Here is a 23,146-nt window from a genome sequence, read left to right on the forward strand (position 1 = left end):
CTTACAAATGAAAGGAGTGCAGATCCTGTGCTGGGATCTTAGAGACTGGGCCCCTTTACTGCTCCCAATTCGAATGAACCTCTCAGGTGCAATACAAATTCAGAGATTTTAAGGCCAGAAGGGAGCATTAGATCATCCAGTCTGAGCTCCTTGATAAGGCAGGACAGAATTTCACCCACTTACCTGTTTATTCAGCCCAGTAACGTGTGTTTGACTAAAGTAAAACAACAAACAAAATAGGATGCACTTCCCAATAATCGCTCCCTGACCAGCGAAACTGTTTTCTGGACTTGGTTACGCCTTTCCTATGCTCTTTATTCCTAATATAAAACCTCTACTTTGGAACAGAGGAGTTGCTCTACACCAGAGCAGATCAGTGGTCCAACCAGTTCCATCTCCCCAGCTCATCCCAGCGCTGCCAGCACCAGCTACTCCAAAGGTAAAGCACAATGAATAAACTGCCCAGAGAGTACGTTCTGGTTAGTGACTGGCTTATGACATGAAAGTTTCTCTCTCTCATGAAATGTTTTTTTAATCCTACATGATAACTGGGTGTTTTTATTAGACTCCAAGACCAACTATTCCCAGTTAGCTGTAATTGTTGAATGAAAGCTACAGTACCTATGCGTGTGTACACACACACAGTGCAAAGCTGCCTTTAAACAAACAAATTATGCCATGTTATGACAATAATAAGCCCACAAAAGAAAGGAAATTCAAAGTTAAGGGTGCAGGGTTGACTTAATACCTCTGTGTGGAAAGAGGGTTTTCTGAATATCAGGCTGACTTCACATAAGATTCTGGTTGAAGATGGAATGTCAGACAACTCTGAATTTCTGACTTTGCTCAATGCATAGGTAAGGTGGGGAATGGCCTGCTGAACTAGTTTTAAACCAGTTCAGGTGAATATGGTTCACATGCTGTTGGGTCAGGCCAGCGTGGACGGACAATAACTCTTTCATAACTACCATAGGCTAGGACACAGGATTCTGAACTAACTGACTCTGTTCAGATTGGCCAGATAATCAGCGTTTCAACAAAATTAGTCTGAAATTGTTTAAATCCCTTCCAGGAAATACTATTTTAGCCTGAGGTTCTATAATAAAGGTCCAAAGAGGTGCAGTGCTAGGATAGAAGCAGGCAGCCTAAATATTAGCTGGCCCCAAAGGGCCATTCTCTATTGATGGGCTCTTGCCTCTAGAGAAGCAGGGCTAGAATGATAATCTCTACAAGAAAACCAAGTTTTCCTTGGGAGTGAACATTTACACAGCAGCCCCAACAGACCCCAGCATCTCAGAAGCAACTGGCATGGTTCATAGCCCTTCCAAATGTGAATCTGGCTGGGCAGCTAAATATTTAAAGCTAACTATTTACTGCTTGAAAATTAGTTACCCCAGGATCACGGATTTCTCGCTCAAGTCTTGATCCTATTTCAGGGACCCCTTCTGCCTCCCAATGTAAGAACGGCCATAATGGGTCAGACCAATGGTTCATCTAGCCCAGTATCCACTCTCTGACAGTGTCCCACAAAAGATCAGTGAAATTTAAATACACTTCACCTCCAGGAAAATAGACAGGAAGTCCAAGCAGGAAGGCTAGACATGGATAACATCGTCTCTGCCTGGGTTAATGATCAACAGAGTTCTCAGCAGTGTGCTAAAACACACCTATGCAAACGCACTGAGGTAATCGGAAAAAAATATCATGGGGAGAAACACTGGGGAGTGACAGGCCTTTCCCATGCTCTATTTGACACATTAGGATGAGTGAAAAAGGAAGGAAAAAAGGGAAGAAATTTCACTCAGCTCAGCTTGTATAATCAGAAACAGGCTGATCATTCTAAGATGCTAGGTAGAGAGCAGCATGGAAATGATGCTCAGTTCACAACTTCTTGCCATGGAGGATGGAGCAGAGAATTATATTGTTGCCCAAGCATCCAGAGAAATATAGTTTGCATGCCAGGAAAGTAATATCGATATTCAGTGCTGATCAAAAGTCTCTACTGAGCTTTTAAATGGGAAAAGATCTAACCAGTCTATTTTGGGTTTTCAAACATCCAAAACTACAAGTGACCCTTAGTTCACAAAATGAATTCAACTGCAGTTGAAAGCAGCAATTTGAGCTACTCCGTGGAACTCCCTTTCCCTTGAATCTCCATTTGTCTGCAGCTCCCTCTTTAAATCCGAGGTGTCAGCAATTCTCACTATAATGGTAAAATATTTACAAAGATAGAAAAGCAATTAAAGATCTTCAATAGAACTCCACATTTCCCGAGATACAGAAAAGCCTCCAGGATACAGAAAAGCAGCATCCACCTATTTCATGGCTGAACACATGCCTCAACACAAGGAATTACACTGAAGATTAAACTTTACACTATAAAGTTAGATTTCTAGATAAAGGCTTCCTCTCAAGGCAATGGGGAAAGAAAATGAACACAGGATAGGGCCTAAAGTGAGGAGTGGATAGGAAGAAATGAGTCAATAAAATGAGTATTAATTACATTGTGTACAAAATCAAAAGCCCTATTAACAATTTGTAACATCCCTTGTATGTTACACAAATTCTGAAGGAAGCTGGTTACTTTTAAGCGGTAGCACTATCCTGTGTATTCCAATTCTGCAAAGACACTTCATGACTAGGTTTAACCCTTTGCTGAAAGGAATTCTACCGAGAGTTTTAGTTGCCTTTTTCTTTTAAAGCAGAGGTTCTCAACCTGCAGCCCAATCAGCGCACAGCTGTGGCCCATGTGACATCCTCAGGGCCATACAGGTAGTATACATATTGTGTTGGATGTGGCCCACATATCACAGAGAGCTGTATATGTGGCCCACAATGGTAAACAGGTTGAGAACCATACTGTAAAGGATTCCAAAACTCACATAAAACATTTTTGGAGAAACTGGTAGTTCTACATTCCTCCTTTTAGTCTGAAACACAGTCTCTTCAACACAGAGAGTTTAGCTCCCATAACTGGGAACAGGCCAGCATTGAAAATAAAAGTATCATTGAAGATCTTTCTCAGTTTACAAAATAGCAAATACAACATATGTATAAATATTTCCATATTGTTAAAATGCTTTTATTAGCGCTCTAGCTAGTACTCGTGTCCCCCCTTACCATAGTATCTGGGTAAGGTTTAATCTTTGTCACAGACCCCATGAGGTGGGAAAGTGCTCTTAAGCCAATTTTGCAGATGGAGAACTGAGGCACAAAGACGAAGGGACAGATTTTCAAAGATACTCAGTTGTCCAAAGCTACAGCTAGGCTCCAAATGGGATTTTCAAAAGCACCCAAGTGCCAAGGGGAGTTAGATGCATCGATAGGCATCTAAATACCTTTGACAATCTGGCCCTAAGTACTTGCCACAGGAAGTCTGTGGTAGAGCAGGGAACACCCTGACCACTGGACCAGACTTCCTCTCTAAAAAAACAGAAGGCAGAGAAAGAGACTTGGCAGTAAAATTAAGGACAGTTTGCTACCTTCTCAGGGCTGAGTAACATATTTCAAGGACTAATACATGGAATAAGATACCAAAACCTTGTGATTAACCCTAAAGAATGAGGGCAGACAGCAAGTAGAGTGGAGACTGACTTGTGGAGATTACTGTAGGTGTCTTCAGGTAAAAATTCTTGGGCATTTACAGGTCCACCTCATCTACCTTGATCTTTCCAATATCTGCTGTGACCACTGGTTGAAATTTTAGGTCCTATACAGGAAAAAGCTAATAACTAAATGTTCCTCCCACTGAGTTCAACAGGAGTAGCAGCTGGCCCTAAATCAAGATACAGTTTTAATGGTGGTATTTTGATAAACAAAAGAGTCTCTTAAATGTTGATTTTAAGCTTGTGAATGAGAGATATTCAAGGTCCAGTCCAGCTGACTAAACCACCAACTCAGAGCCTGAACACAGGAATCATTTTTTTGCTGATGCCTGAAAGTCAGAGCCAATTCGCTAACTGCATCTACTTACGAATACACTCATGTAAACGTTCCTGGCATTAGCAATCCAGGTGCTGTCTTTACCATTCCACACAGAGAACAATGTTTTGGTGCAGCAAAACCTTGACGTCTGATTTTGCCGGTAATTGTACAAGGATCTGTGATCTCTAACTGAATTCCTGATTTGCAAAGCAAAACATTTTAATGTAAGAACAATCAGCTGAAAAAACTCCCCACTATCCAATCACAAAAACCACACCATTGTTTCCAGTTTAAAACCCTGTCCCAGATAAATGTGCTAATCCAACACTGGGCCCTAGATGAAGGGCCACAAACTCTTTAATGCCGGTTAATCTCAATTTACAGAAGGCTGAGGACAGAGCAAGCTCCTCTGATAACTGAGTTATCACCAACTCCAGGAAAGGAAAGAGTTCGATCCTTCCAAGCAAACTGCAATTGCAGCTGCTCCTGGACACAGCACCCTTGGGCGATCAGACCCTCAGAGACAGGAAAAGTTGAGTTCTCCTTCCCCTCGGCACCATTTTTGCATGCCTCTCTCCATAGATAGTTTCAGATTGTGGGTTAAATATTTGAGTAATGTATATAAATCAAACACATCTATAACCATTGAAATTGTTACCTAGCTACCTAACATAAGCAAGACATTATAAAGCAAATGTTTCAGCAAATACCAGCATTTATCCTGATACAGAAAAACAAAAACAACAACAAAAACCCAACACATTTGCTGCCTCAGATCCCCCAAAGCAGACACTATTTACACAGAGACCTTGGATACACTGTTAGATTCCCACATTCACAGACACAAATGGGAGAGCTGTGATGTTTACAGGCAAAGTTATCAATTAAACAGAATAACTAATTACAAACATGTCAGGTCAAGGATGGAAGGCTTAGAAGGCCTCATTAAACAGACGAAGCTAACAAATACACAGCACCAATTGTTTAGTCTTAAACACAAGGGAGATGCAACAGTGGCCAGTGACCAATTTCTATGACAAATCTAAGAGAGAATACTCATCAAGCTATATCTCAAATGCAAAGTGTCCAGATTTCTGGTGGAAGCTCTTCACAATAGGAACACTGCACCAGCTGGGTTCATGCCAACATTTTATCTAACTATTCTCAAGCTTGTCTTGGTCTCTTCAGAAGATAAAACAGCAGCTGCTTTCTTGAAAGAACCACCATGCATGATTATACCACTACCAGTGTCTACCTTGAGACTTGATCCTCCCCTACTACCAACTCCCCCAAAGCCACTATTAATTATTTATTAATTAATAATGCCTATTTGTAGGTGCATTTAAATCAGTGTGTACCGCTGGAGGGACTGGTTATTCAAGAAGCTTAGCAATGGGACATGGAGCCTTTCAGTTTGAAGCTGGCCAAAACTGGTAGTGACTTGTAATCCCTATCCACCCACGGCTCTTCAACCATAGCACCATCTACTGCTGCAATGGACAAATCTTGCTGCTTAGGGCAGTACACAAGCTAGACTCCAGCTTATGCATTCGAAAAAGAGAGCAGGGGATCTTCAGAGAGGAGGACAGCACGTGCAAGGGTTGACAGTTCGTATCCCCGCACAACTTGCTAGCCATTGGAAAGCAGAGTTTTGGAGGGTGCCACTCCATTTTTTGTAGCATTGGTTGTCCATTATCCTGAACAGAAAGGAGCTAGGACACTGACTATGAATGGATGAAGATTTGGAACAGAAATCGGAGGGGGACACCAAAACATTTACCAAAACCCCAGGTTGTCACAGTGTTGCCATGCATTCCCTTAACTTTATGTATGTTGATGGACTCCTAGCATTAACCAAGTAAGAGTCTGTACTATCAGCATGCAACTAAGAGTTTATCCCAAAGTTTCAAGCTTCCAGGCTGTCCTTGCAGAAAACAGAAGAGCAGCTATAGCCTGGCAACAAAAGTACGCAATCCCTCCTCCCGCTCCTCAACCCACACTTTATAAGAGAACATTCTCGGGTCTCAGAGCCTGGGGCGGTGTGGGGGAGAAGAAAGTTTACAGAAAGCTGAAATTGGAGGTTGATAAATTGTTGCAGTCTAGTAAAGCATGGTAGAAGATAGTAATGAAAAGGCTAATTTGCTGACTGAAAATCCTCTGTGGCTATTTTCATAGCATTCCCCGATATCTGATACCCAAGCCTGAAGTACTACAGGAATTTCAGTCTCAGACTTTAAGAGGACAACTCCTTTCTAAAGCCTCTGCTGATACAGGCAAAGACTTTCACCAGTGACTAGTGATTTTGGATGTCCATGTTATAAAGAATCTGATCTTCAGAAAAAGCTGAACACCTACCCTCTGAAAAACCCGGGAGCTTGAGGGAATCTCAAGTTGGGCACCAAAACAGGAGCTACTCAAAGTCACTTGTGAAAAGCTTGGCCATGGTGTAGACTAGACTCCCCATTGCCCTGGATTACTGGCCCTACGTTAAAGGGGAAGTCAGAATTACTAACCAGAAAAGATGCTTAAAAGAAAAAAGCCATTAAGACAAAAACTGTAGGAGTATTTTCTTGCAAACTGTAGAAGACCCTAATCCAAAAGGCAAAGTGAAGAATTCTCCTCCCACCCCACCCCAGGCAGCTGTCCTGCTGTTCCCAAAGACAAACAACATTCTGCATTTCTGACCAAGCCCCCCCAACCACATGATTCAACCCATCTTTGTGCTCCTGGGCAAGTGCTTCATCAGCTCAGTTCCTGGAAGGGCAGATACTGTGAGAACACAGTCTCCTCCAGCCGGGAAGTCACACAGGCTGAGTCTGATTAAGAAATTCAGCTAAAGAAGGGTAGATTTTCCCTCCCCGCCCCAGACTCCTCCGTCCTCGAGCCGGATCGCCTGCCTGCTGGGGCTGGCATGGATTTAGCAGCAAGTTAAAGAGCTAGCAGCACAAACAAGCGATAACCCCCTGCTGCCGTTCCCAGCCCAGCCACTGGGCCGCCTCTCCCCAGGGCTCACAGCTGCTGCCTTGCGAGCGGGACAGACTTTCCCTGGCAGCTGAGGCTTGCGGGCAGCCCACGCTCGGTTCAGTGTCACAGTGCAAAACTCTGCCGGCCGGAGCATTACCCGATTACTACCCCCCGCCCCGGGGACTGGGGCATGGCTCCCCCCGTGCATTACTACCACCCCCCACCCCCCCCGGCGACTGGGGCATGGCTCCCCCCGTGCATTACTACCACCCCCCACCCCCCCCCGGCGACTGGGGCATGGCTCCCCCCGTGCATTACTACCACCCCCCACCCCCCCCGGCGACTGGGGCATGGCTCCTCCGTGCATTACTACCATCCCCCCCACCCCCCCCGCGACTGGGGCATGGCTCCTCCGTGCATTACTACCATCCCCCCCACCCCCCCCCGCGACTGGGGCATGGCTCCTCCGTGCATTACTACCATCCCCCCCACCCCCCCCCGCGACTGGGGCATGGCTCCTCCGTGCATTACTACCATCCCCCCCACCCCCCTGGCGACTGGGGCATGGCTCCCCCCGTGCATTACTACCATCCCCCCCACCCCCCCAGCGACTGGGGCATGGCTCCCCCCGTGCATTACTACCATCCCCCCCACCCCCCCGGCGACTGGGGCATGGCTCCCCCCGTGCATTACTACCATCCCCCCCACCCCCCCGGCGACTGGGGCATGGCTCCTCCGTGCATTACTACCATCCCCCCCACCCCCCCAGCGACTGGGGCATGGCTCCCCCCGTGCATTACTACCATCCCCCCCACCCCCCCGGCGACTGGGGCATGGCTCCCCCCGTGCATTACTACCACCCCACACCCCCCCCCCCGGCGACTGGGGCATGGCTCCTCCGTGCATTACTACCATCCCCCCCACCCCCCCGGCGACTGGGGCATGGCTCCTCCGTGCATTACTACCATCCCCCCCACCCCCCCGGCGACTGGGGCATGGCTCCTCCGTGCATTACTACCATCCCCCCCACCCCCCCGGCGACTGGGGCATGGCTCCCCCCGTGCATTACCCCCCCCGCATTACTACTACCCCCCCCGGCGACTGGGGCATGGCTCCTCCGTGCATTACTACTACCCCCCTCCCGCACTGGCCCGGGGACTGGGGCATGCCGCCCCCCCCGGCACTGGCCCCCGGCACGGGGCCCCGCACTCACAGCTGGTTGATGGCGTTCTGGGAGATCACCGCGTTGTCCGAGAAGTAGGGGATCATCCTGGGGCAGCGGCAGGGGCGGGCGCGGCCCGGGCCGGCCCCGAGCCGGCTGCGGGTCATGGGGAGGCGCTGCGGGGCCCCGCGGGGGCAGCCAGCGGACGCGGCGGAGCCCGGAGCTCGCTCGCTCCCTCGCTCGGCTCCTGTGCCCGGGCAGCCACGCGCCGCCCAGCTGTGCGCCGGCTCCCCGCCCCCGGCCGCAGCGCGCAGGCGCGGCCCGGCCCCCCTGCAGCGGGGGGGGGGGCAGGCCGGGCCTCCTGGGGCAGGCGCTGAAGATGCTGGGTGGAGACGTTCAGCTCAATGGGGAGAGCAGGCCAGTAACGCCCGGGGCTTGGCCTCCCCCCGCAGCTCAAACCTGCTCCCCCCAGGGGCATGCCCCGTCACGGCTGGGGAGCGTCCACAGCTGCAGGGGCTAGGGCCCTGGCCCCTCCCTGCGACTGGATACCCCACCCGCAAGGGCTGATTCTCCCTTCCCTTAGGCAAGTTTGACAGCAATGGCCCAGGCGTGCTTAGAGGGGAACTCTATTCCCCTTCACCGCCTAGCACCCAGATAAGAATTAAGTTCCCTAGTGGGAAGTTAGAAGAGGCTGGTGCATGGTCGTTGTTTAACTTAATGACAGTGCTCCTACAGCAGCTAACTGATACACTTAATAGAAGTGTATTATTAAAATGCCTGAGCAGCAGGCTCGTCTTTTCCTCCAGCCGAGAATTACACATCTAGGCAGGAGATTTGTTCCATCCCCCCAGGCTGCTGTAGGGGAAGATGGAAACACAAGCAGTGTAAGGAAGAGATGAAGACAGAGTAGCTAGTCTGGTTGTATTAGCTAAGGTGTGAAATCAGGTATTTGCATAACACCCTCCATGAACATAAGCAGACATTAGTCAAGCTTTATTAACTTTCTTGTACCAACAGAGCCCTTTTCCAAATAATTTTGGCAAGTTTTATTAGTTTCTGTCTCACTTAATTTCACCACATGATTAATGTACACTAGCACCTAAGAGAAGCATTTGGCAAGCAGAAAGCAGGGATATTAAAAGCAATATCCAACCATCATTCTGCTAGGTTTCACACACTGACCTATTCCCATCTCCCTTTAATTAGTGCAGTATCAACTTTAACCAAAAAGTAAAATTTCACATCTACACGATAATGATAGGCACCAGGCAATGTGTTCCAAGATGCTTTGGGGATAAATTATCATACAAGATGTTTAGAAAAATAAGTTTAGCTACTACCATGACAAGTGTTACAATCTACTAAAGGAAAAACAGTTTTAAAAGACTACTGAAGAGTTTAGATTTCAGAGTAGCAGCCGTGTTAGTCTGTATTCGCAAAAAGAAAAGGAGTACTTGTGGCACCTTAGAGACTAACCAATTTATTTGAGCATGAGCTTTCATGAGCTACAGCTCACTTCATTCAATGCAACTCCAGCAGTTTAGACTCAACCTCAAGGCCAAAAGCTGTTCTATACATACAGCTGTACCAATGCAGCACGTCTAGGGAAGATGCTAGGCCGATGGGCGAGAGTTCTCCTGTAGGCATAAAGAAAACCCACCTCCACACCGGGGGAGAAGCTCTCCCTCCGACCTCATGCTATGCACACAACCGCTTATGGCAGTGTAACTTGTCTGTTGGGGGGGTGGTTTAGTCACACCTCTGAGCGACAGAAGAGGTGTAGGATAGACATAGGCTGTAGTACAGACATAGCTTTAGCCTCCGATGTCTAGCAAGAGACCTGTAACCAGGGAGGACTTTACAACTCACCGCCCCACCTCCACCTCTTATTAGGTTATTTAACACCCAGTTAAGCTGCCAGTCTTGAATCTTCTTCCATGCTACAGTTTATGACACCAGGAGTCAGTCCACAATTCGTATTCCCGTTTGGTTTATGCTCAGGATTTTACACTAGTTCCTATTGTGAAATGGAGGCCATGGAGCTTTGTTTCCCCTCTGAAGACTGCCAATGCTGAGTCAGCAAAGCAAGCCTTTTACACTCAGCATGGTAGAAGTACCAACAGCATAAGACTCCTCCAAGAGTTGGCAGTAACATTGCCCTAGTTCTTAGTAAAGGCTGAACATCTGTCACCTCCTCCGGGAGGAAGAGCACATTAAGGAAAATATTTCTCCATACACAAGTAAAATAAAAGATCCACAGCATTCTAACTTCCTTTAATCTTCATCTTTTGCTCCCAAGCCCCTGGTGACAAGGCTCCCAGGAGCAACCCAGGAATTCAGGGATTACTTTAAATTAGATGAGAAACATGCTGTCACTGTGTCATGCTCAAATAAATTTATCTCTAAGGTGCCACAAGTACTCCTTTTATTTTTGCGGATACAGACTAACACGGCTGCTACTCTGAAACATGCTGTGAAGTAAGCAAGTTCCCCACCTGGCAGGGAGTCAGAGGGGTGGCCATCCTAATTCACAGATTCCAAGGTTGGCAGGGAGCACTACGACCATCTAGTCTGACCTCTCGTCTAACAGGCCATAGAGCTTCCCCAAAATAATCCCTAGAGCAGACATAGCCAATCTTGATTTGAAAAACTGTCAGTGATGGAGAATCCACCAGGACCCATGATAAACTGTTCCAATGGTTAATTCCCCTCACCATTACAAAGTTTAACTTATTTCCAATCTGAATTTGTCTAGCTTCAGGGTCCAGCTACTGGATCCTGTTAGAAGTCTCTCTGGTAGAATGAAGAGCCCATCATCATCATGTTCCCCATGTATGTTCCTATAGATCAATCAGGTCACCCTTAATCTTCTTTTTGTTAAACGAAAGAGATTGAGCTCTTGGAGTTTAATCACTAGAAGGCATGTTTTCAAATCCTTTCATCATTCTTCCGACTCTTCTCTGAACCCTCTCCAATTTGTCAACATCCTTCTTGAACTGCAGACACAGGAATCCAGCAGCGGTCTGATCTGTGCCAATTACAGAGGTAAAATAACCTCTCGACTGCTACTCATGATGCCCCTGTTTATGCATCCAAGGATCACATTTGCCTTTTGGCTACACCAGTGTCCCCCTGGGAGCTCAGATGCAGCTGATTATCCACCACAACCCAATTAGTTCTACGTATTGGGCAGGGAGAAGAGAATCACCAAGCCTTTTGTCAGGGACAGACCCATGTTATCTTTAACTCTTCAGAGAGCCAGCAGTTTGACAGAAGAACAAAGCAATCGGAAAATCACTTCAGGTACCAGAAATAATTTTTCTATGGGAACTACTCCATGACAGACAAGTAGTATACACAAACTAGGCATATTGTGTCTGCTTACTACACAGCATCAATTATGGGTGTACACTGCAGAGACGCAAGGCACTGACCAGTCACTGCAGTTGAGATGAGCTTATTCTTGGGGGGCGGGGGAAAAAAGTATGTTGGATAAATTGAATTGTGGACAGAGAAGAGGGATTATAAAAAGTCTTTGTTTTCCTCTTCCTACACTAGAGCAAGGGGCTGGGGGCCATGAGCGGCACTTAACCATTTCAGTATGAGAAAACTGAAAGTGAACAAGTTACTTTTCATCAATAGACACTTAAACAAATCCATGTGTTAAGATTCTGCTAGCAGCTGAGTGAAGATCCAGAGGAAATAAAGTACACATTCACCCACTGACTCCCCCCAAAACTCTGTCGAATGAAGACAGACTTCCCTCCCCTTTTCTTTTAATGCAAGAAAATGTTAAAAGGTCAAATAAAACTGCATCATAAAAGGCAAGTTCTTGGGTTATTTAGAATTTAGAGCATGTAGTAATGCAGATATGCACAAGACAACTTTGGACAGACACTTTGAAGACAAGCAAAGTTCACCTGAAAGGATATTTTTAAAAAGCTGGAGTATGAATAAAAGGAAAATATCTAGTAGGATCTGTCACTGCAAGTCTTTGCTGGAATCTGCATTAACTCATGTGTCTCACTGCACACCCAGGAGCATTTGAATATTAGAGTTTAAGAGTCTTCCAAAGACATTTTAATTTAAGAAGATGCAACACTAGTCAGCTGTCCTCCTGCAAGAGAAGCATTTTGCCAGACTGGAATTAGTCTGTCTTATCGCCAAAGGTATGCAAGTCAGGGCACTAGGGAAGCAGGATCCCGTCAACTCCTCAGGAGCCTGGTGAGAGGGCCCCATCTAGAGTTAGTACATACCAATGTCTACATACAGAAAACAAACCAGCGCTTCTGTCCCCATGCTAATGAATAATCTGCACAGTGCTTGAGTAAGGCTCTTGAGATAATCCATTTAATTTACTAAAATGTCACCCCAACAGCTGCTAGAAATATCTTAGTATGTTCTGCAAACATTACAAAATGCAGTCCCTCCATATAGAGTGGAAAAACCAATGTAGTGATTAATCAATCACACTTAACATACAGATAATACATTTCTAAAGGAATTAACCCTGGATTAAAATCAGATATTGCATCCCATATGTGGAGACCAACAATGTAAGAGATGCTTCACCAAGGACATATCATTCTGAGGATAGTGTAAGGTGTCAGCAGCAATTCTAAAAACTTAAGATTGTACTGAGATCTGCACTACGAACAGATTTCGATGTTATTTCTATGAAAGAAGTTGTATTGTAAAGATTGAAACATCAGCCCCATGGTCAAATCTCTCTCAACATCATGCTACAAGTCAGGACAGTATGCACTATTCAAATAGCCTGTAGGAACTGAAATATGCAGTTCTCATAGCCTACTTTCTTCAGGGTTAGGGAAACAGCCCCATATTTCTTTGCCAAAGTGTTACCCTGGCATTTCAGGGCTCCAAGCAGAAACTGAGATGTCAGCAAGAGATGTCAGCAAGAGATCCTCAGGAGGGGGATGAAAGAAAAGCATCTGAATTTTGATAAACACCATTTTGGTGTTTTTTAAACTTGCAAGACACAGAAGGCTGTTAAAATATATATTAGCAACAGGGTAAAGTTCTTCACTCTAGGTGATGATTCTCAAGTATGCGAAGAGTTAAATGTATTAAAATGCATGGAGTCAAAGCAGTGAGGGGTACTGTTCTAAATGACTAAAATTCTGGAATAAGGTGGGTAAGTATAAGCATCACTGTAAATAGCCCACCCACCTCCCACGGCAAGGCCAGGATTACATTTTGCAGTTTTAGACATCTGTGTTTAGCGCTCAATAGCTGGTAACAGGATTATCAGCACACTGCCTGGGGTAATAGGGCTAGGGGCTGTACACAATAGTGGCTCTGGCCTTTTGGCATAACAAACTGCTGATTGTGGCCTCCATATTTATCAGGAATAAATAAAAATAAGAACTATAGGCACATACACTTCACAACAAGTGGTTTTGCCCAGCTTACAGAAAGCAGTTCAAGTCTCTCCCACCACTTCCCAAGGCTAACTCAGACTGGCTTCCATTAGAGTCAGACCGGATTATGAATCTACCATGCAAAGCCTCCGTTAAAAGAATGTTGAGTGAGCCTGGTTAGGCATTCCAAAGTCAGGCAATGCCAGAGTGAGTTGCATGCACACAACACTAAATTCTCTTCTCTCGAAGCAATTCACTATAAAGAGTCCGACCTTATCTTCTATTCTGCAAGTAAAACATGAACCAAATTACAAAATCTCCAAGCATCACGTTCAGTCCTAAATCTGGACTTTGAGGATATCACACTAGAACAAAAAGCCTTTACTCTAGCCTCCCTGCACAGTCATAACATACTGAGGCCCCAATCCTGCAAGGAGCTCCATGCAGGCAGACCCTTTGAGTACATGGAGCCAGCAGTCCACCTGTTCGGTGCTCCTTGCATGAGCAAGGCCTCAATTAGTGCACGTGTTAACAGTCAAAATGTTAGGGTTGTTGCCATCAGAAGGAAGATAAATCAGAATGATTAACAAGGATTTAGATGCATTTGGTGCAGATATAGAGTTTGAAACCTTTGAGGTGGAAAAAAGTTTCTTGTGGAGCTGTGGATTCTTGTCAGCGTGAGTGGTCAACATGAGGCATGGGTTTAAACTGATGTTAAAATATTTTCCACCCTTGCCTCGGCCCCTGGTGTGCTGCATATCAGAGCAAACCTCTATTGCACTGTTACGTCTGTGCCCACATTTGTTTGCTGCCTCTCATCAGATGCTAAGATTGCAAGCAGTGTGGGGCACAGACAGGCTTACTACACATGTATACAGTGCTTAGTGCAAGAGGATCCTGCTGGAAGCCCCTCACCCTTTTTTACACTTCTAAGGGATTCTATGGGTGGGTTTTGCAATTAAAACTGCTACTCCTCGCCGTTGCTTTAGAGACAGCTCCTGTCGTAGGGCTCTTCCGCAGGGGGCTCAAGGCTCATGTCCCCTCTGCTGTGCCTGCAGGACTCACTCAGACGTGCTACAAGTAGGCGTGCCGTGGTGAGTGTGCACGGGGGAAGCGGCTGCAGGGAGCCTGCAGTGGCAGGGCAGAAGTGAACGGGCTTTGCCTAGTGTAAGAACAAAAGGTGTCTGTGTGGACACCATGCTAGGTACAGTGAGAGTGGTTCAGTTGTGCAGATCATGTGAAAAGTCTCTGGGGGCACCTCTGAACAATAGGAGGGTATGTGCATGAATTTCTGCCCAGGCCTGTTAACAGCAATGTGACAGATAAGGCATTGTAGGACCTAGACTCATTTTTCTTCCACATAAGATGGAATTATGTAAAGTTCTGAAGCTTCTGCTTTACAGAATGCACTCCTCTGCAGAGCCGGGTGAGTTACTGTACGGCCTGTTCCGTCACCTTGAGCATGAGTGTGGAAATACTCCTACGTTGCCACACATCTGTTTCCTGGGTCATTTGTGAGAAGACAAGTTCAAATCAAAACCACCACCATGGCCTAAACGATTAGCTTTGATGTCTAGCAGCAGCACCTCATGCATCAGCATGGCAGGGATGGATACAGAGGCAGCATGTTTGTCTTCTCCATGTTTGTAAGTAAGAGAACGCCAAGTTTTTCTCTGCATTGAGATTTCAGGAAGGGTACTGACGGCCTTCTAGAAAGAACTGCATGCAGTCCTTCCGCACTAGGAGCATGCTTGTTCTCCATGCTGGATTTGAGATAAGAGTAGCGAGTGATGTGAAGGAAGAGGAGCAATGCATCTCTCTGACAACACAACATTGGAACTTAACATTTCTTTTTAAATTGCGCCAAGTATTAATCACACTCCAAACTGTGCATGAAGGACAGCAATATTTGAGCTGCAGCTCACTTCCCTCCCACCTTCAGCTCAGGTAAAAGGTTTGTTGACTTGTTCCACTGCTTTGTGCCCTAGAGGCCATACAGCTTACAGAGATAAGCAGGGGCTGAAGCTGGGTCTAAGTGAATTAGACACACAAATCAATGACTATCTGGAAAAAGCCTAATGGTAAAGATACAGGAGAATGCAAATAGGCAAAGCCCAATTGTTTAGAGACCCACCTGACAACTTCTGGAGCGGTCCTTCTACCACTCAGGATGGACAAGTCATATGATCAGGCCTATCCATCCCAGGTGTTTACAAACTGTATCTGTATTAAAAACAAAGCCCACAAATGTGACGAGGTTTTCCCTCACCAAAGCCCAAACTGTTTCAGCAGCACAGTGCTCATGAGCCAACCACCGTGTGCAGCGCAGGATGGAGGGAAAGACAGGGCAGGAAGGAAACTCATTCAATTTAAAGCCTTCATTGTGAATCAAAGGCACATGACTCACCGTGGCAATGGTCCTTATCTGTCTATACAGCAGCTATATTACACAGCTAGGGGGACTTAACTCAGTAATTAGTAAGATGTCCTGGTGCATACTGATTAAGAAATAGGTGCTATACAAAACTGTATTTAATCCTGTATCATCTCATTAGGACAGATTCCATTTCTAAGTCTAGTTATCTCAGACGTCAGGAAACATTTACACTTCTGGTTCTCACTCACAATTTTGTAACAGGCAGTCTAAGCCATGCCACTCATCAACACCGCTCTAGCTCACTTTGTTTCTAATGGAAGCGTTTTCTATTTGTAATTCAGGAGGTATATTGAAAGCAATGTTCAAGGAAACCTGATTTCCTGGTTAAAATGACAAAGCCTCCTGGAAACTGCATTCCAAAGCTAAACTCACAGAGATGCCTCCAGCACAGACCTCTCCTGCCCATTCCCATCAAGGTGGAGAAGGTAGCCTGAGGTTTACATTTTGCTCATTAAGGCAACACCACTGAGAGTTCCATTTTTATTTTCTAAAGTATGTATCTAAGGGAGAGGAATAACCCTAGGGGAATCGTTTCAGTATAGGAAAGGAGAATCACAAATCAGACATCCATAAAGACAAAGGCGAGCATTAAACATCCAGTTTCTCAGTGTCTACTCTAGTATTGAAGTCTCGTATTAAAAGCAGTAGAAGTGAAGATAATGCATTTGGTACTTTTCCTCCAATACAGCTTATTCAAGACAAGGCCACACTGCTTTCAGACTCTCCTCTCTCGCGCTCTCCTTTATAAAGGTGTGTTTTTGTTGTCATTAAAAGAAATCCAATACAAAGTCTACGATCACCTGTGTGCACAGAGCCAGAGACGAAGGGGAGACTCATTAGTAAAGCAAGCAGAAACAAGAAGTAATGGTAATAGTAGTATGCGGAGATCTTTAGAAGAAAGCTCCCATATCAGCACAGAGAACTTTATAAGTGTTAAGCAAGTTTCAACACCTCCATATCAGTCAGATAAACACTCCCATACTCCATTTCCAAACAGGTTGCTGCAGCAGAGCGCCTATATGCGGCGGTGGAATTGCAGATGGAGGTACGCTAGCATACATTGGTGTGCGGCACTCAGGTTTAGTGAGGAGTAGTGTGCAGAATGCAAACACCACTTTCTTTCTGAAACACTCAGTGCCAACTGCCCTGAGTCCTCACCAAAGCGTAAGTCATGGCTAGTTACACCCTTTGCTGACTTTAGAGGTGTAATCAGGCCAGAGTGTCATCTTTTGTACCACCACATGAATAAGGATTATTTCTCCAGATCAGCACTCAGCAGGACAAGGGTTTTTTGATTGCTTGTTTGTTTAAATTGGAGCTTCCGTGTCTGCATTTCTAACTCTCAGACCTGATGAAGAGTTAATGGTATATGCACCTTTTGATGTTACCAAATAAAGCATCTTCCTCCAAACAATACATTCTCTTCTGCTGAAGACAGCCTTTCAGACTAGGTTATGTGAATGGGCTATCACCCCACCCTTAGCAATCTTTGTACTGCTATGCTAAATTGTTAGTGTATTCCAAAAAAACAACAAGGAGTCCGGTGGCACCTTAAAGACTAAGGGATTTATTTGGGCATAAGCTTTTGTGGGTAAAAGAAAAAGTGTTTTTTTTTAACTCACTAAAGCTTATGTCTAGATAAATCTGATAGACTTTAAGGTGCTACTGGCCTCCTTGTTATTTTTTGTGGGTACAGACTAACACGGCTACCCCGATACTTGACAGTGTTACCCAAGTACACCATTCCCTGTATCCTCTGAACATTTGTTTCTAATCAGGGATGATTTTTCTTGGGTGGTACCTTTCCCAAATCACAATCCTACACATCAAACCTTTAGGACTAACTCAATCCCTTCTTCTGCCCCATTACAATCCCCACTAACACCCTCATATAAATAAAGCCAGTCTAGATTATAAAAACCCACTTTCCCATGGAACTAAGAGCAAGTGCATGGCAATCATGCCCTGCTTGTGTGTTGGTGCCCATTTCCACCAGCCTGTGTTAGTTTATCTTTTCAGAGTCTAAGCTCTTTGGGGCAAGGACTAAGTCTTCATGAAGCTGAAGAGGAGCTGGCCCTGGGTTTATGTTGCAGCAGTGCCCTCAGAATGGGTATTCTTACAAACAGAGGGCGAGAGAAGTATGGTGCCCCTGTTTCTGCAATGCTACTTCACAAAGCCTTGATTTGGGCTGTGTGTAACGTTCTCTTCTCACCGCTGCATGTAAAGAGAGTGTGATGTGAAACACCTGACAGCAGCACTGCAATCACGGACTCCTCATCCGTAGTTCACGGTCAGGCTGACTATTCATAAAAACAGGACATTATTTACAGGACAAATACATGAAAACTGGATCCTGAATGCAGACACTTGAGTGTTCTATTACATCATGTACCCTACCATTACTTGTAACATCCTCCAATGAGTAAAAATAACTTCCCCAGCTAATTCCATCCCCTTCCCTCCCGCACTCTGCTGCTCAGAATCAAGATGAGCTTGGCTGTTGATTTCTAGTTTGCTGAGACTAAAGTACTGGAAGGCAGTTGCTGGCAGTGTGGTCAATGCTACTACAAAGCCAGGAGGAGCAGCATAAAAGTAGGTGTTCTCACACTGTCCCCACTTTCAATGGTGGCTCATTAAAGTTCATTTTTGGACACTTTTTTTTTTGGGGGGGGGGGCGCAGAAGACACGTATGTGAGGGCAGGGGGTGGAAGATGAGCTATTTAAAGCTAAATGGACTTTTTCAGAAGATCAGGCTCAGACGTTGACTATTTAAAGATACACCTACTGAAAGCTTTTAAGGGGTATCCAAAAATCAATGCAAGGCTGAAACAAGGTTCCTTGTTTTCTAGCAGCTCAAGCCAATTCTGGACAGAGACATGGACAAGCATCCTGCACTTGGGTTCTGTAAACAGAAACTGTTATTATTAACCCCAACATAAAAATTGATAAGGTAACCAACTGAAATAAGGTTGAGACTTTACTATGAAAGTCTGAATCATTGTAACAGATCAGACTAGTGTTTCCTCTAGTCTAGTACCCAGTCTTCAACAACAGCTGGTGGAAGATGCTTCCAAGGAAGGTCCAAAAAACCTAATTATAGAATAGTCTGCCCATAAGAGAAATTTCTTCCTCCTCCATTAGCTAGAAATTGGCTTATACCCTGAAGCACAGGGGGGCTAGATCTGTTCCAAACATCAGACTTTTTAAATCTCAACTAATATAAAACTGCGGATATTCTCATTACCCACAAGCTTCCAATCCTTTTTCAAAGCTTGTTAAGATAGGTCATGTTAGCCTCTGACACTCCTGCGGTAATAAGTTCCAGAGGTCACCATTGTCAAGTAAATAAAGCTGACAAAAGGAAATGATTTTGTAAGTTTTCTGGGATCTACACACCTGAAAGGCAATCAGAATAAAATTCAAGGCACCAATTTAGAACCAAAAAAAAAATTTTTTTTTTAATTTTTTTTTTTTGGAGTTTTCACAATAGCAGATTTGCAATATCTACAGAAAGGCAAGACTCCATACTACTTAATCAGAATTCTGTCCAGTTTGAGTTTTACATTTTACACCTAGCAAGGAAGTCCCCAATTAATTATTAAATAACTGATAGTATTTCACCAGTTGTGTTGCTTAGAGACGATATATTACATCCACAAAATTACAATAGAAGAACGTTAAGGTTGCAAAGGCAAAACTAAACAGTTAGGAAACGCCTTAATTAAGGTTGTCTGTGCACCATCCATTTCGTGCACTGAAAGAGGCAGGGGTCCTTTTAAAAAAGGAATGTGATCATATAATTAAAGATCATGTATCATAATGCACACACATGAGGGGGGTCAAATTAAGGTTGTATGGACATCATTGATTCAAGCATTTTTTAAACTCCTAAGTGCTTCACTTTGCACATTTAATGTTCTTTTAACTTAAGACTTTTGGATGTTAAATATTTTATAATTCTATCACCACAGCTCATAGTGAGTTGGATTTCTTCCAGGCATGTAATGTAACAGTGCTTATGAAAAACAGTGCCAGTTTACATATAATCTCCTAACATTAAAAACTAGAGTGCTTCCTAGTCTTACCCATCTGGGAGCCCCTGGCAGGTCTCAGCAGCAGAGTCATTAAATTACTCATTTTTGAGGAGTTGCTTTTGTCACTGCCTTTTATCAGGTGGCAGCAGCTCTCCATTCAAGTGTCAGGGACGAGTCTTGCTGGGCTTTGCTTTAGCGCACCCCAATACTCTAGTCACACTCCGCTGTTTCTCTAGACACCCAATTCTTTCCTTTGGCTGCACAGCTTCTCTGCCAAAGGAAGTAGCTCTTGTAGCATCTCTGATCAACCTGTCTTCCATAGAATGGCCAGAAGAAAGCGGACCATCCAGCAATACTTCTAGAGCTTGTTTTTTAAGACACTTTATTGGCTCTTTACACTAATGACTGTTTCTTGGTGAGGTCTCCGAATTGAAAGCTGAAGCATTTACATGAAATCTTATGGGAAAATTGGATTAGTTTAAATCGTTTCACTTAAAGTTGCATTTTTCAGGAACATAACTACAATGTTGAGTGAGAAGTTACTGTATTTGCTTTGCAGCCACACAGGAGTTTGCGCTAATCTCCTGGTCGTCACTGCAAAATATATATATAGATAGTATTTAGGAGTTACGTATCTATATTGAAAATTGAGCTCTTAAGGGAGAGGACCCCAAACTGTGGGGTGCGCCCCTCTGGGAGGGGAGGGCAGAGGAACATTCAAGGGGATGCAGCTGGGGCCAGGGCCAGCCACCACAGGGGACAGGGAGGGAGTGCCACCCAGCTCCACTCCTGGCCCTGGGACCCCAGCAGCCGGAGTCAGCCCCTAGCTGGGGCCCCAGCCTCAGCCCCCTTACTCCTGTCCACGTCTGCCCTCCCGCCCCAAGTCGTGGCCCCACTCCTAGGCCCTAGGGGGGTGGGACATAGACAGAGGTAAGGGGAGCACAACCCTGAAAAGTTTGGGGACCACTGTCTTAAGGACTTGGAGTTGAGGCAGGTCACCAAGAGGTGACACTTTGGAGGCTGAAAGGATCATGCATCTCCCTGTCTGGCCATTGGCCTTGAGCTGTATGACTATTTGCATACTGAGTCAGGTGTGAACGGAGGAACTGTGAAATTTACAAGAAGAAACAAAGGCAAGGGGATGTTCTGTATATGAATAAGAACAAAGGTTTGATCTGGTATATCTTGGAGTGCAAAGAGACACACTGAATCCTTCACCGAGGAGGCAAACTGACAGCGTGCTTGTCTCGTGAAAGGAGGGCCACAGCCAGTCTGGGTGTAAAGGACTAGAAGAACGCAGGGTAAGCAATACTCTACAGGACACAAGAATATGTTGTTCATTAAATCTAGGCTCTAGGATGCGTGTTCTGATTTTATTTGGCATGGAACCGTTTGTTTCCGATACTTCTACCTGCTATGACCAGAATCTCTGGGCTTTGTTAAATAAACGTATTTCACTATAAACATGTTTAAGTGCTGCGTGTTAAATGCAGTGGTGATCTGAGGTGGGACTGGTAAGTTGCAGAGCCCTGTTTCTTTGGGAGCAGCGAATCTGCGAGCACTGCGAGAGTCCAGTGGAGCAGGGGCTGGGTGCTCCAGGGAGTCACTCAGATGGTTCGAGGGTTGAGATGTGCCTATTGCCAACTTGCAGAGTGACAATGGGGCCTGCAAGGCCTAGAAGGCAGGGCTTGTGTTGGGTGTGGCCAGTAGAGCTAGGGAGCTGACCACAGCAGCTAGACAGGGTTTTCTCCTGTTAAGGGCAGGTGGTAGCAAGATGCCTCACAACCTGGGTACCCCTGGGCAGCATCCCAGCCTGCTCAGAGGGGAAGACGAAGGCACACATGCCTGATAAGCTTAGAGACTGAACAGTGCACAGAAAATGAAGATGTTAAATGCATCTCCGTATGTGCTTACTCCCAATATTTAAACTACACCTTGTATAGGTGAAAAATTAAGTGTTTAAAAAAATCCCTGTTAATTACCTAATAGCATTTATTAAAGTAGGAAAGGATTAACTTAATATCTTATTCCTGAAACGGACTTCCTGCTGTAATGAAAATGCTTTCAAGTAGAATTTCCCCACATTTTCATGCTGGAGTCAGTGGGCGATGTTGAGGCATGCTTGGGGCAGAGGACGCTACCGAGGCTGGTGCTATCATGACTTTGCATGAGGTCAGGCAAGGCATGGAATGTTCTTCCTGAAAGAGCTATTTAAATCAAACCCACTGCAGGCGAGGAGTCAGAGATAAAAGCCAGGGCCTGGGCAGGTAAGTTAGAATGATTGCATCAGCTCTGCCTCATCCCAGGAAAGCTGCACCAACTGGGCCCTGCTCAGACAAGCACTCAGAAATTCCATTAATAAAATTAACTCTTTAAAAGGCACCTAAGTACAGCTCCTAATTAAGGCTGGATTTAACTCAGCCCATTTTTAACTGAAAGCTTCCATCTAATACCATTCTGCAGACACGACAGGCTACTTACTGCCACCCAGAAACAGCATTTCAGCTTTCTAAATGGCTTCAGATCTTTATTACGTCTGTCCAAGCAGCTTATTTCCCCTTAGAAAGGGTCTTGGCTAACGTTAGCTTCCCTACCACCAGCAACAGGAAGTCTCGGAGCAGAGGTCACCATGTCAACAGCGGGGTGCCATTTCCTATCCTAGAGAAGTATTTTAAATATGCATAAAATGTGATCATTGAACCCATCTTAAAAAGAAGCCCCTAACTAGGCCACAGCAACTGAGCTGACACAAAAAATCCCACACTGCCGTCAAGCCCAAGTGTATAAGTGAGGCTCCAAAGAGCCATGAGATTTTAATAAATAAATTGGGTTTGTTATTTATGTTAGGCTTTTGAGCCTTCAGGCTTCATGTTTTCAGGCTTTTCTCGACAATCACCAAAGCTATAGACTTCTTAATGAGACTCGAGAGTCTCATGTAGGTGCCCGACTCCAGGAGCTGGTGGTCTACAGGGGAAAAAGCCACCAACCTCTGCCTGCCTGCAGCTGAAGAGGCAGCCAAAAGCTGGTGGTCTCTCAGAGGTGGAACCATATCTCCCTTGCCCGACTGACCCATGTGGTCCGCCTCCAAGGCCATGCAGAGCAAAGACCTCAATACCATGGAATTGTGGACCTCATAACAAACAAGATAGGATCACAACAGCCAGAAAGAATCATTGTACTTCCTTCCTTTGCAATTCTCTACATAAAAAGCTAACACAAAGGAGAGATCCGACAGAGAGAACAT

The 23,146-nt window shown here is 45.3% G+C and overlaps 1 protein-coding gene across 2 annotated transcripts in view; it reads right to left on the reverse strand.

The window, feature by feature from the left end:
* The window catches only part of SSH2 (slingshot protein phosphatase 2), a 134,362-nt gene that overhangs the window by 58,946 nt on the left and 52,270 nt on the right, over positions 1 to 23,146 (reverse strand). The window contains exon 1 of one of the 2 annotated variants that reach the window (XM_073315845.2): positions 8,102 to 8,378. The exons of the other annotated variant lie outside the window; for it this stretch is intronic. Within the exon in view, the coding sequence (XP_073171946.1) occupies positions 8,102 to 8,217 (116 nt within the window). The 5' untranslated portion in view covers positions 8,218 to 8,378. Of the gene's footprint in view, positions 1 to 8,101; positions 8,379 to 23,146 lie in introns of those variants that run through there. 2 annotated transcript variants of the gene reach the window in all.

Source organism: Lepidochelys kempii, chromosome 17, assembly GCF_965140285.1.
Source record: "Lepidochelys kempii isolate rLepKem1 chromosome 17, rLepKem1.hap1, whole genome shotgun sequence".
NCBI classification, from domain to species: domain Eukaryota; kingdom Metazoa; phylum Chordata; order Testudines; family Cheloniidae; genus Lepidochelys; species Lepidochelys kempii.